The 19,116-nt window shown below is 48.7% G+C and overlaps 2 protein-coding genes across 2 annotated transcripts in view; one reads left to right on the top strand and one right to left on the bottom strand.

The window, feature by feature from the left end:
- Window positions 1-18,708, bottom strand: part of NDUFB11 (NADH:ubiquinone oxidoreductase subunit B11) — a 77,530-nt gene extending 58,822 nt beyond the window's left edge. The window contains exons 1-2 of the mRNA XM_063936005.1: window positions 18,480-18,708; window positions 1,313-1,443 (exon numbers count right to left, since the gene is read on the bottom strand). Coding sequence (XP_063792075.1) covers window positions 1,313-1,443; window positions 18,480-18,659 — 311 coding nt within the window. The 5' untranslated portion in view covers window positions 18,660-18,708. The remainder of the gene's footprint in view (window positions 1-1,312; window positions 1,444-18,479) is intronic.
- TIMM17B (translocase of inner mitochondrial membrane 17B) overlaps window positions 16,752-19,116 on the top strand; it is a 35,086-nt gene continuing 32,721 nt past the window's right edge. The window contains exon 1 of the mRNA XM_063936000.1: window positions 16,752-17,020. Coding sequence (XP_063792070.1) covers window positions 16,902-17,020 — 119 coding nt within the window. The 5' untranslated portion in view covers window positions 16,752-16,901. The remainder of the gene's footprint in view (window positions 17,021-19,116) is intronic.

Genomic DNA, 19,116 nt, shown 5'->3' with positions numbered 1-19,116 from the left:
AGGGATTGGGAAGCAGTACAGGGAATGTGAGGGTGGGGGGATTGGGAAGCAGTATAGGGAATGTGAGGGTGGGGGGATTGGGAAGCAGTACAGGGAATGTGAGGGTGGGGGGATTGGGAAGCAGTATAGGGAATGTGAGGGTGGGGGGATTGGGAAGCAGTATAGGGAATGTGAGGGTGGGGGGATTGGGAAGCAGTATAGGGAATGTGAGGGTGGAGGGATTGGGAAGCAGTATAGGGAATGTGAGGGTGGGGGGATTGGGAAGCAGTATAGGGAATGTGAGGGTGGAGGGATTGGGAAGCAGTATAGGGAATGTGAGGGTGGGAGGGATTGGGAAGCAGTGTAGGGAATGTGAGGGTGGAGGGATTGGGAAGCAGTACAGGGAATGTGAGGGTGGGGGGATTGGGAAGCAGTATAGGGAATGTGAGGGTGGAGGGATTGGGAAGCAGTATAGGGAATGTGAGGGTGGGGGGATTGGGAAGCAGTATAGGGAATGTGAGGGTGGGGGATTGGGAAGCAGTACAGGAAATGTGAGGGTGGAGGGATTGGGAAGCAGTATAGGGAATGTGAGGGTGGGAGGGATTGGGAAGCAGTGTAGGGAATGTGTAGGGGGAGAAGTCTGTGTGTTACGGTGCAATGCTAGGAGAGAGCAGGCGTGTAACAGGCCATACTGCTGTTTTCCTTCAGCTCAGCATGAAAATAAATAATTGATTAGTGCTCATTAGAACTCTCCCTCAGGAAGTGTGGACTCACTGTACAGCGAGCGCAGCCCTCACCTGAATTATCACACTAATCACTCCCCGGGTTCCGACAGGCCAACATACATCTGTATCACCAGTGACAGAAGGGACATGTCTCCATACATCTGTCCCCTCGTCCCAGATAGCAGCCACTGCTCCAGTAGTCTCCTGAACAAGCAATTAGAGGCTATATATAGTCACTCCGCAGCCACACAGGTCCACGGGGGTTTGCTCTGACTCTACGCCACCCCCCCCCCCCCCCCCCCCAGCTGGGGCAGAGAGTATGGGGGGGGCTCCTGTCCCTGTCACTCTGGCGGCAGCGACAGGCTAGATGGAGCATTATCTTCAAGTTTCTGTCAGCAGAAGACTTATATCTGCAATATATTCTCCCCCTCAGAGATGACTAAGTGATGGGAATATGAATGCTGAGGGAATAGTCGCAGCCACAGCAGCAGTTTATTGTATTCAGTGTGCAGGGGAGGGAGCGGAGTGGAGGGAGAGAGGTTACACAGGGAAGGTAGGGAGTGGAGAAGAGGGGGGACGGCGAACCAAATTAAAATTGGGGTACTCACTTCCTCGGTGGCAGATAATACACAAAGACGGACCCCAGCACGAGGCAAAGCGAAAAGCCGCAGAACATAACCGTCCGCATATTCTGGACATCTGCTTCCGGATCCTCGCTGAATCCGTGCCAGTCCGGGTTCTATAGCAGAGGAGGGAAGGGGGGGGGGGGGGGGGGGAAGGGGGGGACATAGGGCAAAAAGCCAAGATAGAGAGCAGGCAAATAAAGTCAGAGGGAAAGGGGTGAGGAAGCGGGCAGGAGAGGTACCCCAGGTGGAGACAGAATTGGGGGGGAATAGTGGGGTTACAGGAGCCGGAGAAAAATGCAGGAAACGCAGGAGGAAATTAGTTGGGGGCAGAGGTCAGAAATTGGGTTCAGAAAGATAGGGCGGGGTAAGAGAAATGGGGCGAGAAGAAAACAACAACAACACATTGATCAGTCATTGGTGTAAGACGGTGAAATGATGGTTTACGCTGGTCTTAGTTCACACTATCACGTTTTCTAATGCTCCTCCAACTCCTACATTTACAGAGTAAGTTCTCAGGAGCTGCGGCTGCACAGCTGCTATCACCACACAGGCGTAGGACATGAAAGCTGCCGGCACTGTCAAACGTTTCCATCACACAGGCGCCGAGAGGTGAGAGAAAGCTGTGCAGCCCGGGAACAAAAGGAGAGCAACTAATGATGAGGAAGCAGACAATAGCGGCTCGCCGGGGAGAGTACAATGTGCAGCTTCAAGCACGCAATACTAAAAGAGTACAATATATACTATATATATATATATATATATATATATATATATTATAAAAGTCAAATAATGTGTGTGTGTGTGTGTGTGTGTGTGTGTTCAGAAGGTGGGAATGAGTATGAAGAGGAGCGAGCAGAGGTGTAAAAGATTCACATCAATCCGGCTCATGACAGGCGACGCAAAAATGTGTGCACGTCGCCCTCTGCTGGTGTAACAGAACAGCACCTATTAAATGGATAAACTAATATGTTACTTTATCCAATGTAATAAAAGGCCAACGCCGCTCCTCACCTCTGTGGGGGGGGGGGGGGGGGGGGGGGGGGGGGCTGGTGTTTTGCATGCTGGCAGCTACTAGATTGCAACAATTCAAGTACCACGGAAGGCTTGCAAAACCAGCACCAAACTGCTGGGGTTTATTGTACAAGCCTCTTAGTAAATTTTGCCCTAGGGGTCAAATGTATTCATTCCCTAATTCATTGGTTACCAAATGCGGCCCTCAAGGCACCCCAACAGTCCAGGTTTTAGGGATATCCCTGATTGTGCACAGACTGTTGATTATTTTGGCCTAAAAGGTGAACGGATAAAACGGGTGCGGATTAGCAGCTCTACACTAAAACGGTCTAAAGTCAATAGGTTGACCGCTAATGGCAGACATTGCATTAGGTCAACAGGTTCAAACGATCGACATGGAATAGGTAGACAGTCGAAGAGATCGACCTGGAGATGTGCGACACAAAAAAGGTAGACAATTTTCGTTTAGTATTTTTGGGTGTTTTGTCTTTTTTTTTGCCACAAACAAGCCCCATTAGTGTACTGCATTGCTCGCCATGCTTCGGGGAAAGGTACCGCGCTCCGCTCAGCACAGGTTACTATTCCCAATCGTAGTCCACGTGGATGGTAAAGTATAAAAGAAGCTGAAAAGTGTGTGGACCATATGTGTGTCACCCAGTGTCATGTCGATATTTTGACCCTGACGACCTAAAGACTGTAGATCAATAGACCGGTTACCGATAAAACACAGATAGGTCGTTCCACACCCAATCTACACGTTTGTACAATATTTGTTGCCATGGGTGTAAAGAAAACCCCCAAATCTTAGGCCGATATGTACACTGGTTTTGAAGTTCTATTCCTTTACAGCTGCATGGCTGAGACGGGCTGGAAGTGGTCTGCGCTGAGACCCCTCCCAGAAACGCCTGTGGTTTTTTTCTGACCTTCCCCAGAAAGACCGGCTTCCCGTCAGTCAAACATTTACGATCTGTGCGCATTTTCTGTCACTATTACCCCACTCGTTCGTTAATCGCTCCATTTGCAAATTCTCTAATTAGCATACCATGATGAATTAAGCCCTTAATCACCAATCCGCTGCCTTCTGCGCTTGTACTGGGATACAACCCGGGAATGGAATCATACATCTGGGGTGTGTAGTCAATACTGACCTTGTGTTCTATACGGTGATATTGGGGGTCATTCTGAGTTGTTCGCTAGCTGCTTTCGTTCGCTGCCCAGTGATCAGGCAAAAAAAAAAAAAGTAACTGCGGCACAATGCGCACACGCGACGTACTATTACAACGAACGACGTCGTTTCACACAGGGTCTAGCGAAGCATTTCAATCGCACTGGTGGCCGCAGAGTGATTGACATGAAATGGGCGTTTCTGGGTGTCAACTGACCGTTTTCAGGGAGTGTGCGGGAAAAACGCAGGCGTGCCGGGAAAACCGCAGGCGTGGCTGGGAGAACGCAGGGCGTGTTTGTGACGTCAAAACAGGAACTGAACAGTCTGAAGTGATCGCAAGCGCTGAGTAGGTCTGAAGCTGCTCTGAAACTGCACATAATTTTTTTGTAGCCGCTCTGCGATCCTTTCATTCGCACTTCTGCTAAGCTAAAATACACTCCCAGTGGGCGGCGGCATAGCGTTTGCACGGCTGCTAAAAACTGCTAGCGAGCGATCAACTCAGAATGACCCCCATTATACTAAAGCTTGTACTGCGCACGTTGCTGCCTGGCGTGTTCTCGCTCGTTCTGTCCGTGTCTCTGAATGAATGAGCTGCACCCATACAATATGTACATTCCCAGCGTGTGATATCTTCATTGGGTATAGCTGTACGGTACATTATGTGAACAGGAGGTGCAGTACCAGGCTGCATGTATTCTGAGACACCGGTAAAAAACAGTTTGTGGATGGCAGATTGTCTGGCTTGCTATATAATGATATGGAATACATTCATATCATTCTCAGCGATATAAGTGTTTCGTCTTATTTCTGCAATAAGATCCGAGACAGAAGAAATGAAAATCTATTCCCATCATTTATTTAGTGCTCCTAAATGTGCTCATGAATCTGTTATACAATGCAATAGCAATCGCAGCCTGCGCGCCACCTAGTGGCCTACCCAGGAACTGCAGGAGACTGATTAAGGAGAGTGGGCTGGGGACGTGTTCTGGGCCTACCACTTTCCGTGGGGATCCACGGACCCTTAAAACAATTGCAGTGTTGTGAGCAGATATATGGGTACAAACCATCGATGATCATCACTCGATGACAGATGGGTTTACCATAGATGGCGGAGAATCAATAAGTTTCCCAGCATCGATGGCAGCCATGGGCCTATCTCATGGCTTTCACTATACACTGGAACTGCAGTGCACTGCTACTAAGTAGTAAGCCAGTGGTAGCCCTGCACTGCAACGCCAGCTCAGATTACTCTGGGCATCGTGTCGCACTGCTTAAGCCTTTCACATACAGCGAGTGTTGTAACACTTCATCAGTGGTGTCAGGGTACCCGCCGCTGGTCTACCAACGCCTCCCTCGCACGCACTGCAGACCTGGCCAGGGTCTCCATCTCCCGGACGAGAGATGCACGGGATCAGGGAATCTGCAGCGCGCATACGCGACACGCCACTGGTAGGAACCAGATGGTATGACACTCCAGTTCCATAACATCGATGGAAAACAGACCGATGGCCATCCCCAGATCAGAGAGGGAAGGGATGGAGTCTAAGTAAGGGGGTGGAGTTCTTGCAGGCACCATGGGAGATAGGCGGAAGCGGCGTATGAGAAGGGGCGGGACTTCCGCAGCCACCACGAGAGATAGGAGGGGACGGAGCTGCTGCAGTTCTCAGACTCAGAGCGGCAACTGTGTATAGAGACGCTACATCGGAAGGAAATAATAAGAATTTACTTACCGATAATTCTATTTCTCGTAGTCCGTAGTGGATGCTGGGGACTCCATCAGGACCATGGGGAATAGCGGGCTCCGCAGGAGACAGGGCACATCTAAAAAGCTTTTTAGGTCACATGGTGTGTACTGGCTCCTCCCCCTATGACCCTCCTCCAAGCCTCAGTTAGGTACTGTGCCCGGACGAGTGTACACAATAAGGAAGGATCTTGAATCCCGGGTAAGACTCATACCAGCCACACCAATCACACCGTACAACTTGTGATCTGAACCCAGTTAACAGTATGATAACAAAACGAAGTAGCCTCTGAAAGATGGCTCACAACAATAGTAATAACCCGATTTTTGTAACAATAACTATGTACAAGCATTGCAGACAATCCGCACTTGGGATGGGCGCCCAGCATCCACTACGGACTACGAGAAATAGAATTATCGGTAAGTAAATTCTTATTTTCTCTAACGTCCTAGTGGATGCTGGGGACTCCGTCAGGACCATGGGGATTATACCAAAGCTCCCAAACGGGCGGGAGAGTGCGGATGACTCTGCAGCACCGAATGAGAGAACTCCAGGTCCTCCTTAGCCAGAGTATCAAATTTGTAAACTTTTACAAACGTGTTCTCCCCTGACCACGTAGTTGCTCGGCAAAGTTGTAATGCCGAGACCCCTCGGGCAGCCGCCCAAGATGCGCCCACTTTCCTAGTGGAGTGGGCCTTTACAGATTTAGGCTGTGGCAGGCCTGCCACAGAATGTGCAAGTTGGATTGTGCTACAGATCCAACGTGCAATCGTCTGTTTAGACGCAGGAGCACCCATCTTGTTGGATGCATACAATATAAACAGCAAGTCAGACTTTCTGACTCCAGCCGTCCTAAACTATATATATATAAATATATTTTTAGGGTCCTGACAACGTCTAGTAACTTGGAGTCCTCCAAGTCCCTAGTAGCCGCAGGCACCATAATAGGTTGTTTCAGGTGAAAACCTGACACCCCCTTAGGAAGAAAACTGGAGACGAGTCCCAGTTCTGCCCTGTCCGAATGGAAAATTAAATATGGGCTTTTGTAAGACAAAGCCGCCCATTCTGACAATCGCCTGGCCGAGGCCAGGACCAACAGCATGGTCACTGTCCATGTGAGATATTGGTCAACAGCATGTTCACTTTCCATGTGAGATATTTCAAATCCACAGATTTGAGCGGTTCAAACCAATATGATTTTAAGGAATCCCAACACTATGTTGAGATCACACTGTGCCACTAAAGGCACAAAAAAGGGGTGTATATGCAATACTCCCTTGACAATCTGGACTTCAGGAACTAAAGTCAATTCTTTCCGGAAGAAATTCTACAGGGCCGAAACTTAAAACCTTAAAGAACCCCAATTTTAGGCTCAAAACACTCCTGTTTTCAGGAAGTGTAGAAATCGACCTAGTTGAATTTTCTTCGTGGGGCCTTCCTGGCCTCACCCACGCAACATATTTTTACCACATGTGGTGATGACGTTGTGCGGTCACCTCCTTCCTGGCTTTGACCAGGGTAGGTATGACCTCTTATGGAATGCCTTTTTCCTTCAGGATCCGGCATTCAACCGCCATGCCGTCAAACGCAGCCGCGGTAAGTCTTGGAATAGACATGGTACCTGCTGAAGCAAGTCCCTTCTTAGCTCCCCAGGCCCTTAGTCCTCTGTGAGCATCTCTTGAAGTTCCGGGTACCAAGTCCCTCTTGGCCAATCCGGAGTCACGAGTATAGTTCATACTCCTCTATGTCTTGTAATTCTCAATACCTTGGTTATGAGAAGCAGAGGAGGGAACACATACACCGACTGTTACACCCACGGTGTTACCAGGACATCCACAGCTATCGCCTGAAGGTCTCATGACCTGGCGCAATACCTGTCCCGTTTTTTGTTCGGGCGGGACGCCATCATTTCCACCTTTGGTCTTTGCCAATGGTTCACAATCATGCGGAAAAACTTCCCTATGAAGTTCCCACTCTCCCGGGTGGAGGTCATGCCTGCTGAGGAAGTCTGCTTCCCAGTCGTCCACTCCCGGAGAGAACACTGCTGACAGTGCTATCACATGATTTTCCGCCTAGCGAAAAATCCTTGCAGTTTTTTCACTGCCCTCCAGCTTCTTGTGCCGCCCTTTCTGTTTACGTGGGCGACTGCCGTGATGTTATCCCACTGGATCAATACCGGCTGACCTTGAAGCAGAGGTCTTGCTAAGTTTAGAGCATTATAATTTTGCTCTTAACTCCATCTATGTGGAGAGAATTCTCCAGACTTGATCACACTTTCCTGGAAATTTTTTCCCTGTGTGACTGCTCCCCAGCCTCTCAGGCTGGCCTCCGTGGTCACCAGCATCCAATCCTGAATGCTGAATCTGTGGCCCTCTAGAAGATGAGCACTCTGTAATCACCACAGGAGAGACACCCTTGTCCTTAGATATAGGGTTATCCGCTGATGCATCTGAAGATGCGATCCGGACCATTTGTCCAGCAGATCCCACTGAAGAGTTCTTGCGTGAAATCTGCCGAATGGAATTGCTTCGTAATAAGCCACCATTTTTACCAGGACTCTTGTGCAATGATGCACTGACACTTTTCCTGGTTTTAGGAGGATCCCGATTAGCTCGGATAACTCCCTGGCTTTCTCCTCTGGGAGAAACACCTTTTTCTGGACTGTGTCCAGAATCATCCCTAGGAACAGTAGACGTGTCCTCGGAAAAGCTGCGATTTTGGAATATTTAGAATCCACTCGTGCTGTCGTAGAACTATTAAAGATAGTGCTACTCCGACCTCCAACTGTTCTCTGGACCTTGCCCTTATCAGGGAAGCGTACCAGTTTCTTTTAAGAAGAATCATCATTTCGGCCATTACCTTGGTAAAGACCCGTGGCGCCGTGGACAATCCAAACGGCAGCGTCTGAACTGATAGTGACAGTTCTGTACCGCGAACCTGAGGTACCCTTGGTGAGAAGGGCAATTTTGGACATGTAGGTAAGTGTCCCTGATATCCAGTGACACCATATCGTCCCCTTCCTGGTTCGCTATCACTGCTCTGAGTGACTCCATCTTGATTTGAACGCTTGTATGTAAGTGTTCAAATATTTCAGATCTCACCGAGCCGTTTGGCTTCAGTACCACAATATAGTGTGGAATAATACCCCCTCCCTTGTTGTAGGAGGGGTACTTTGATTATCACCTGCTGGGAATACAGCCTGTGAATTGTTTCCAATACTACCTCCCTGTCGGAGGTAGACGTTGGTAAAACAGACTTCCGGAACTTGTGAGGAGGAGACATCTCGAATTTCCAATGTACACCTGGGATACTACATGTAGGATCCAGGAGTCCCCTTGCAAGTGAGCCCACTGCGTGCTGAAACTCTTGAGATGACCCCCTACCGCACCTGAGTCCGCTTGTACTGCCCCAGCGTCATGCTGCGGACTTGGCAGAAGCTGTGAAGGGCTTCTGTTCCTGGGAATGGGCTGCTTGCTGCAGTCTTCTTCCCTTTCCTCTACCCCTGGGCAGATATGACTGGCCTTTGCCCGCCTGCCCGTATGGAGACGAAAGGACTGAGACTGAAAAGACTGTGTCCTTTTCTGTTGAGATGTGACTCGGGGTAACAAAAGGTGGATTTTTCAGCTGTTGCCATGGCCACCAGGTCCGATGGACCGCCCCTTTATACGGCAATACTTCCATGTGCCGTCTGGAATCTGCCTCACCTGACCACTGTCGTGTCTTCGTCTGGCAGATATGGACATCACATTTACTCTTGATGCCAGAATGCAAATATCCCTCTGCGCATCACGCATATATAGAAATGCATCCTTAAAATGCTCTATAGACAATAAAATCTTGTCCCTGTCAAGGGTATCAAAATTTTCAGTCAGGAAATCCGACCAAGCCCCCTCAGCGCTGCACATCCAGTCTGAGGCGATTGCTGGTCGTAGTATAACACCAGTATGTGTGTATATACTTCTTAGGCTATTTTTCAGCTTCTTATCAGCTGGCTCCTTGAGGGCGGCCGTATCTGGAGACGGTAACGCCACTTGTTTTTATAAGCGTGTGAGCGCCTTATCCACCCTAAGGTGTGTTTCCCAACTCGCCCTTACTTCTGGCGGGAAAGGGTATACCGCCCATAACTTTCTATCGGAGGAACCCCACGTATCACCACACACTTCATTTAATTTATCTGATTCAGGCAAAACTACAAGTAGTTTATTCACACCCTACAAAATACCCTTATTTGTGGTACTTGTAGTATCAGAAATATGTAACACCTCCTTCATGCCCTTAACATGTAACGTGTGGCCCTAAAGGAAAATACGTTTGTTTCTTCACCGTCGACACTGGAGTCAGTGTCCGTGAGGTAAATGGGCGTTTTTACAAGCCCCTGACGGTGTCTGAGACGCCTGGACAGGTACTAATTTGTTTGCCGGTCGTCTCATGTCGTCAACCGGCTTGCAGCGTGTTGACATGATCACGTACTTCCACAAGTAAGCCATCCATTCTGGTGTCGACTCCCTAGAGAGTGACATCACCATTACAGGCAATTTGCTCCGCCTCCTCACCAACATTTTCCTCATACATGTCGACACACACGTACCGACTTACAGCACACACACAGGGAATGCTCTGATAGAGGACAGGACCCACTAGCCCTTTGGGGAGACAGAGGGAGAGTTTGCCAGCACACACCAAAATGCTATAATTATACAGGGACAACCTTTATATAAGTGTTCCTCCCTTATAGCATTTAATATATATTTATATCGCCAAATCAGTGCCCCCCCTCTCTGTTTTAACCCTGTTTCTGTAGTGCAGTGCAGGGGAGAGCATGGGAGCCTTCCCCTCAGCCTTTCTGTGAGGGAAAATGGCGCTGTGTGCTGAGGAGAATAAGCTCCGCCCCTTTCTCGGCGGGCTTTTCCTCCCGGTTTTTTAAGAACTGGCCTGGGTTAAAATACATACATATAGCCTTAATGGCTATATGTGATGTATTTATTTTGCCAAATAGGTATTTATATTGCTGCCCAGGGCGCCCCCAGCAGCGCCCTGCACCCTCCGTGACCATGTCAGTGAGCCGTGACAACAATGGCGCACAGCTGCAGTGCTGTGCGCTACCTCTCTGAAGACTGTGAAGTCTTCTGCCGCCTGTTTCCGGACCTCCGTCTCTGCCGTCTTCAGCGTCTGTAAGGGGGATCGGCGGCGCGGCTCCGGGACGAACCCCAGGCTGACCTGTGTTCCGACTCCCTCTGGAGCTCAGTGTCCAGTAGCCTAAGATCCCAATCCATCCTGCACGCAGGTGAGTTGGAGATCTCTCCCCTAAGTCCCTCGTTGCAGTGATCCTGTTGCCAGCAGGAATCACCGAGTGAAAACCTAAAAAGAACTTTTCCAAACAGCTCTTTAAGAGAGCCATCCAGATTGCACCCTTCTCGGACGGGCACAAAAACCTAACTGAGGCTTGGAGGAGGGTCATAGGGGGAGGAGCCAGTACACACCATGTGACCTAAAAAGCTTTTTAGATGTGCCCTGTCTCCTGCGGAGCCCGCTATTCCCCATGGTCCTGACGGAGTCCCCAGCATCCACTAGGACGTTAGAGAAATCGGTGGTACAGAGGTTTTTAGAGTGGTCAGAAATCAGAAAGGCTCTCAGCATCCTTTTATTCCAAGGGTTTGGATCCTATAGGTCCTGGATAAACATTTACATGTTCTATATAATTGGCCTACAATACAGTGTTTAAAGAAAAAAAAAGAAACAGCATAAAATAAAGAGTCAATGAACAAGTACACGTAGATGATAAATGCAATCAGGCTGGCTTTCATAGCAGAGCAAGGTTTGTAATTAGCTGCAGAGGGTAAGAAAACATTTTGATGCCTGGATTTTAAATTAAAAGAGCATGGAGGGAGATGTAAGACGAGAGAGAGAGAGAGAGAGAGAGAGATGGTAGGTTACATGTAAAGGTGGTCCTGCACCCCCCCACCAACATGCGACAGCTTAGCTAAGCAACGAAGCGCTTGCATGATAATGGCAGCCCCCTGCTTATGCAGCCTGCCCGCAAATGGTTCGGACATGCCTGCGTTGCCCAGACCACGCCCCTTCGATGACCCCACCTGCCCTGAAAACGCCTCTGCCTATCATGCGCATCATACTATGAGTGCACAAACAGCGCGGTTCCTGTGCGTGCGCACACTGCACAAAGGCTTCAGCATGCGACCGCATTGCAGATGCATCTCATGTTGAATTAGGACCCTTGATCCAATAAATTCAGGGAGCTCAGGAGAAAATAGAGGAATGAAAGGAGTTTCATCCGTAGAGGTTCTGCTCAAAATAGGGCGAGTCAAAAATCATCATCCGCACTCCGGCTGTAGAATTTATTTTAAAAAACTTTCTTAAAAGACAGATACATTATTATTCGACATAATCTTCCTTTTTAATACACTTTGTTCATCTGGCAACAAGCTTTTGTATTCCCTCATTAAAAAAAACGGTTTTAGGCTGAACTGCGAGCCAGGAATGCGCCGCTGTCTGCACCTCTTCATCAGACATGACTCCTCGTCCTCTCAGGACTTCTTACAGGGGACCAAACAGGTGACAGTCCGACAGATCAGGACTAGAGAGAGGATGCACTTACACCTCATAACGAACGGTCAATGCTCTCATCGGTCGCGGATGGGCGTCCGGCTCCTTCTTCATGGCTGACACAACCATCTTTGAACTTCTCTATCCATTCATACGCACTTCTTCACGACAAAACACTTTCTCCATACCGTGCACAAAGGGGGTCATTCCGAGTTGATCGCTCGATAGCTACTTTTAGCTGCCGTGCAAACGCATAGTCGGGGGAGTGTATTTTCGCTTTGCAGAAGTGCGAACGCCTGTGCAGCCGCGCGGCACCAAACACATTTTGTGCAGAACAAGACCAGCCCTGTAGTTACTTATCCTGTGCGATGATTGCTGCGACGAGTGACGCGGTAATGACGTCAGATACCCGCCCAGCAAACGCCTGGACACGCCTGCGTTTTTCCAAACACTCCCAGAAAACGGTCAGTTACCACCCAGAAACTCCCACTTCCTGTCAATCTCCTAGCGTTCGGCTGTGCGATTGGAATAGTCGCTAGAACTAGTGCAAAACCACAAAGGACTTCGTACCCGTACAACGTGCGTGCCCATTGCGGTGCATGCGCAGATTAGCCTTTTTTTCCCACTGATCGCTACGCAGCGAACAACAGCAGCTAGCGATCAACTCGGAATGACCCCCAAAGTATTCAATAAATAACGGCACCAGACACACCCTCAGACCGCAAAAAAGCGAATCACTGGACGCGGCCCTTCTTTCGTGTGAATCACAAGTGGGGCAGACATTTTTCCTTTCACTGCAGTCACAAATGAAGTGAAGTCACGTTCCAACCTGCATAGCAGTGACCGGGGAGACCGCGACCTAGCACGGAAAGCATTAAGAACAGTGCGGCCAACAGATGTTTTAATATAGCTGGAGTGCAAGCAATTTTGACAGTGAGGGGGCAAATTTTAATTTTGAAGGGCAAACGTTTAGGGGTATATTTACTAAGGTGCGGGATTTTTTTTTTTTAAGTGGAGGTCTTGCCTGTAGCAAGCAATCTGATTCTAGCTATTATCTTCTAGAACAGGGGTGGGGAACCTTTGGCCCTCCAGCTGTTGTTGAACTACACATACCAGCATGCCTTTCTACAGTTTTGCTATTTGGCCATGTTAAAACTGTTGCAGGGCATGCTGGGATGTGTAGTTTAACAACAGCTGGAGGGCCAAAGGTTCCCCACCCCTGTTCTAGAAGCAGCTAGATAAATGTTAAGTAGACTCCGATTGGTTGCTACAGGCAACATTTCCACTTCTAAAAAACCCCCACACACTTTAGTAAATATGTCCCTTAGACTTGATGCATCACTACAGCAATACATAATGTATAGAATTTATGCCTTTAAAAATTAAAATATGCCCTCCTGGATCAGGTACAGGGTGCTCGAATGAGCACTAAACTACTGTGTAGACCAAGGGTGGCCAAACAGTCGATCGCGATCCGCCGGCCATCCACAGAGGTGAGGAGAGCGCCTCTCCTGCCTGCCACCCTGCCCCTCAGTCTGGTGTCCTGCGGTGACAGCGGAGTGTATATCTCAAATCAGGCGCCGGTTCGTTAGCCAATCAGAGCTCATGGACCAGCGCCTGATTTGAGATATACGCGCTGCCGTCACCGCCGGAGACCAGATTGAGGGCCCGGGGCAGGGCGGCAGGCAGGAGAGGCGCGCGCTGCGCTCTCCTCACCACAGCAGCAAAACGGTGAGCAGCACTGGCACTGTGGGGGGCATATGTGTTTGAGGTTTTTACCTGTGGGGGCCAATGCGTAATTTCGTGCGAGACAGTCATTACACCCTGTGCAGCAAGGCTACGCCCCATTTTTGTTATACCATGCCCCTTTTTTGGGCACGTACCACGATTAATCCCACCTAGGTAGATCATAAAATCTTTTCAGCTTTCAAAGTAGATCGACTCAAAAAGTCTGGCCACCCCTGGCCCTGGTGTAGACTCTTCAGCGGTTGCTGTGACTGCTCATCCGTGTTAAATTACAAGTTAATGAGTATTTATATTGAATGAATAGCTGGAAGACTGTCTGTGAGGGGGATCTGGCGTAATACCAGCTACAGACTGCAGATGGCAGTCAGGACTTAAGCCCCATACACACTAGACGAGAAAGTGAAATTGAGTGTACACACTGGACGAGATTGTAAAAGATCTCGCTCAGACTGGCCCTTCTGAGTGAGATCTTTTACAATCTCGTCCAGCGTGTACACTCAATGTCGTTAATAATGCGCGATCCCGCGCATCGTTAATGACCCCCTCCCTCGTCTGAACATATACAGACGAAGAAGGTCCTCGTTAACGACAGCCACGCTGCAGATGCAGCACGGGTGTCGTTCCCCCTAGCCGTCGCTCCCCTCCCCCGCTGGCGTCGGCAAGTGTGTATGCACTTGACGATGCCAGCACCCCACCGGGTCACCTCCGCCATAGGCTGGCATCGTTTAGCGTGTACGGGGCTTTAGGCTGGGTATATACTTGCCGATGTGTACCCGATATATCATCCGAGCTGGCGGATCGAACGATATATCGTATACATCGACAAGTGTATATACCCTATATCGTTAATGATGCGCGCTCCCGCAGGTCGTTAACGAGGTACAATATCTTTCGTTTTCAACTTGAAATCTAAAGATATTGTACGAGATGGCGTGCACCTGGATGACGCAAACGATATCGTTCAGTGTGTATGAACGATACTGTTTGCGGGGGATCTTGCGTGAGGTCACTGACATCGGCAAGTGTGTACCCAGCCTAATGCGTGTACACACAGCGCGATGCGCCGTACAGCCTGACATGGACTATTCGATGGTGCTGGAGCCCGGCCCCGCCAATATAGTCAATGGTGGGCTGCCTGCAAAGTCTATTTTTCCTTGCGATGCTGATCCCGCGCATCGACATCGCAAGCTGTGTACACACGGTGCAATATGCACTAACTTTCCTTACGATTTTGACTATATAGTATATATATCGTAAGGAAAGTTATGTGCATGTTGCACCGTGTGTACACAGCTTAAGACATCTGTATGTGTAGAGCCCTCACTACTACCAGTGTTTGCACAAGCAGAGACGGAATTTAGTTTTTCTGTGATTCAAAGCTTATTGTTTTGGAGACTTCAGGTTTGTCCCTCACAATTCTGCTTTTCTAACATATCAACTTATAGCATCACACTTCATGACCCTACATTGTCCAACCCATCAACTGCAGCGGTGTCCCTTACAATTCTGTATTCTCCAACCCATCCACTACAGCTAAGTCCCATGTAGAATAATGTCTGTTTTCCACAAGAAATGTCTCAGAGTCCTCTGAGGAATTAGACAATAGCAAATCTTAAATTCCTTACTGCTTTTTGTAAACGCGGCCACAGGCTCCCTAACTCGGACCATCAGCTAAAAACCCCCCCTCCCCTCATCCCACTGCTTTCTGATCTTACGCCTTCTGAATGACCATGTTCGTAGATAAAACCCTCCTAATCAGAGGTTCCTAATAATAACCCAATTAAGGATATCCACGCTTGGTTAAAATCAAATTGACTGAGATACTAAGCCAGTCCTCTGTGCTCAAGCCTGGATATCCTTAATACCTGGACTGTAATGGAAACTGCTATATGTTGTGGTATTGCTGGAGAAACTGCGGCCTCTGTGATACTCTAGCTCATTTTTGGTGGACCTGCACAGTCACTGCCCCCTACTGGACGGCAGTTCATTGCCTCCTTAGTAGCCCATTTGAGGCCCCAATATCGAAAGACCTGTGTGTCTCTTTTCTAGGCTACCCCACCCAAGACCACGGCAAACTTTCTATAAAGATGGCTTCCCACTTGCTACTCATTGCAAAGACTTGGAAGAATCTGCTCCTTCCGTCCCTCACAAATCAAACCGGCAAATTGCAGAGACTATTGACAAAATGACCTACTACCTGCACAACAGATGCCATGTTTGCCCAGATATGTGCCCCCCTGGCTCTCTCTTGGTGGTGCCCCTACTCTCTGCTCCCTAACTTGCCAGCCTGACCCAAGCGCAATGCAATGTTGAAGTTTCCTTCCACCGCTGCCTCCCACCATAGCACCCCTACCTGTGTTATTGCCTTCCATGCTTGGCAGAATATGACTTGTTAAACAGGTATACTGGAGACACCAATAAGTGATTGCAGGTGCTTACTATTCGTATCCTTTATTTATATGACGCCACAAGGGTTCTGCAGCACCCAATTACAGAGTACATAAACAAATAATCAAAACAGGAAAACAGTGACTTAAGGTGGGTACACACTGGTAGATATATCTGCCGATCAATTGATCGGCAGATATATCTATGGACGGATCGGGCAGTGTGTTGAGCATACACACTGCCCGATCCGTCAGGGACTGACGTCATGAACTGGGAAGGCGTGTGCACACGTCCGCCCAGTTCAGCTGTCAATCACCGCCGGCCGCCGCAGCATGTGTACGGGCGGTCGGCCGACCGCGCCGTACACACACAGCGACGCGCCAATATATCGGTAGATATATTGGCCGTCAGCTGTGCAGCGGGGCCGAGGCGATAAGTCTGTGAACGACGGAGTTCACAGACGTATCGGCCGTACACACTGGCCGATGGTCCCGCGATATATCGGCCGTTCAAGAGAACGGCCGATATATTGGCCAGTGTGTGCGGGCTTTAACAGTTGAAAACAATATAGGACAAGTACAGGGTAAATACACGTATCTACTGTACATCAGCAGATGACACTGGAATAAGTATCAGGTGGCAGAAGACTGCTGGATTTGGTGCAGTTGAAGATTATTAAAGTAAGAGAAAGGATAAGCACATGAGGGAAGAGGGCCCTGCTCGTGAGAGCTTACATTACATGATCAATGTATGGAAACACACCGCTATTTAATGGGAGCTCACTTGCAATTTTATATCTTGACAGAGGCCAGAATTGGGTGGAAACGCGTCGGCGCAGAGCCCCCCGACTCACCGCCACTGAGAATCCAGCACTAGCGCTTGCATCGTTAACCAGCCTGTGTTCACCATCCAGCCGAGTCGGACAGAGAGCTCACCATCCATCACCATCAGATGCATCATGGCTTCAGTGGTTACCCCCGGGTCTACCAAGGAGCGCCAGCCGCCCACGGAAACAGCGGGCAGCATCTTAGTAGCAGCTGCTACGCTCCACGGACCGCACGCCTCACTCAGCATCAGGTACTCTCTGCTCCAACGCTGCTACACAGGTGGCTCTCCTACCTATACTACATAGGAAGGGCTACTTGGACCAATATACATCCAGTCTGTCTAACGGGTGTGGTATTGAAAGTCGACAGTAACTAGGTCGACATGGTCTTTAGGTCAAAAGGTCGACATTAATTTTTTATGTTATTTTGGTGTCGTTTTCTTCGTAGAGTGACCGGGAACCCCAATTAGCACACCGCCTTCGCTCGCCATGCTTCGGGCATTACCGTTCCAATCGTAGTCCACGTGGATTGTTAAGTATGAAAAGGTTCAAAAAAAAATTAAAAAAAAATTGTGAAAAACTCATGTCGACCTTTTGACCTGTCGACCTAGACACCCTGTTGACCTAGTTACTGTCGACTTAGAGACCGGATCCCTGTCTTACAGCTGCTGGACTGTTAATAACTAGACACTCGGAGTGCTGGACTTTTGTTTGGATGTAATAGTGGCACATTCTCAGTATATACAGGTATCTGGTTCATTCATCTCCATTTACCTGGAAGCGCAAACCTAGATACTGAACACTGGGTTTGTTTTTTGTTTACTGATATTTTCTATACCTGCTTGTGTGCAAAATAAAAACAATTTTGCTAAACCCAGCGATACTGTTATCTTCTCACCCCATATTCTAGCGCTGTTACAATTTGTCTCTCTCTGCACAGACTGCCTGACACATCTGCTCTGAATCTGGGAGTGACAGCACTCATATACTAAAGAGGAGTATATAGGGGGTATCACAGACAGTACACGTAGTATATAGGAATATTACTATAGATAGGTATATAGGGGGTGTCACCTCATACAGGATACACGGTATATAGGAATAACCCTATAGATAGGTATATAGGGGGCGTCACCTCATACAGGGCACACGTTATATAGGAATAACCCTATAGATAGGTATATAGGGGGCGTCACCTCATACAGGGCACACGTTATATAGGAATAACCCTATAGATAGGTATATAGGGGGCGTCACCTCATACAGGGCCCACGTTATATAGGAATAACCCTATAGTTAGGTATATAGGGGGCGTCACCTCATACAGGGCACACGTTATATAGGAATAACACTATAGATAGGTATATAGGGGGTGTCACCTCATACAGGGCACACGGTATATAGGAATAACACTATAGATAGGTATATAGGGGGAGTCACCTCATACAGGGCACACGTTATATAGGAATAACCCTATAGTTAGGTATATAGGGGGTGTCACCTCATACAGTGCACATGGTATATGGGAATAACCCTATAGATAGGTATATAGGGGGGTGTCACCGCATACAGGGCACACGGTATATAGGAATAACCCTATAGATAGATATACAGGGGGAGTCACCTCAGTACACATGGTACAGGATATAGGGGGTATAATATAGAGCACATATGGGCAATGACACTATAGGTATATAAGGGGGGTCTTACCCTGGTATAGGAGTCGGTCATATCATCCTCATGGTCGTGGTGACCGTGACCCGTTGCGGTGGACACGGGCGCCTTGGAGGCCAGAGCGGGGCTGGTGTGGAGATTCTGTACGCGAGGAGAGCGCAGGAGCCGGGCGGCCCCGGAGAGCCGCAGCGCCCGCACCCACAAGGGCATCGCCATGATCAGGCTGCCCTGACAGACAGCAACCGCAGCGATCACCGGAAGAGGCGGCCGACTCATCTCCTTCCCACCAATCAGCGTCCAGGAATCTAGTTTAGCCTGAGCTCGATTGGCGGCCCAATCTAATCCAATATCCTACGTCAGTGCCTGCACCAATCAGAAGCCTGATCTCTCCCAGGACACACTGCAGCAGCGGCCATGTTTACTGTGGGCACAAATTATTATAAACCACCTTAGTGACAGGACTAGGCGCATAATACCTGCCAAACGTGATCCAGTTACTATGGGCACAGCCGCACAGGGATCGGTTTTTCCACACTTTGGTCTCTACTAAATTGACTTTTGTTTAAAAAAAAACAAAAAAAAAAACACAAAAAAACCCTAATTTTAAAAATCAATCCAGGTAAATTAAATTGGGATATTAGACCATAGAACAGGACAGGTGCAATAACTGGGC

This window comes from Pseudophryne corroboree, chromosome 8 (genome assembly GCF_028390025.1).
Source record: "Pseudophryne corroboree isolate aPseCor3 chromosome 8, aPseCor3.hap2, whole genome shotgun sequence".
Lineage (NCBI taxonomy): Eukaryota > Metazoa > Chordata > Amphibia > Anura > Myobatrachidae > Pseudophryne > Pseudophryne corroboree.
Note: the sequence above shows the minus strand (reverse complement) of the source record. Positions and strands in the feature narration are given on the sequence as shown.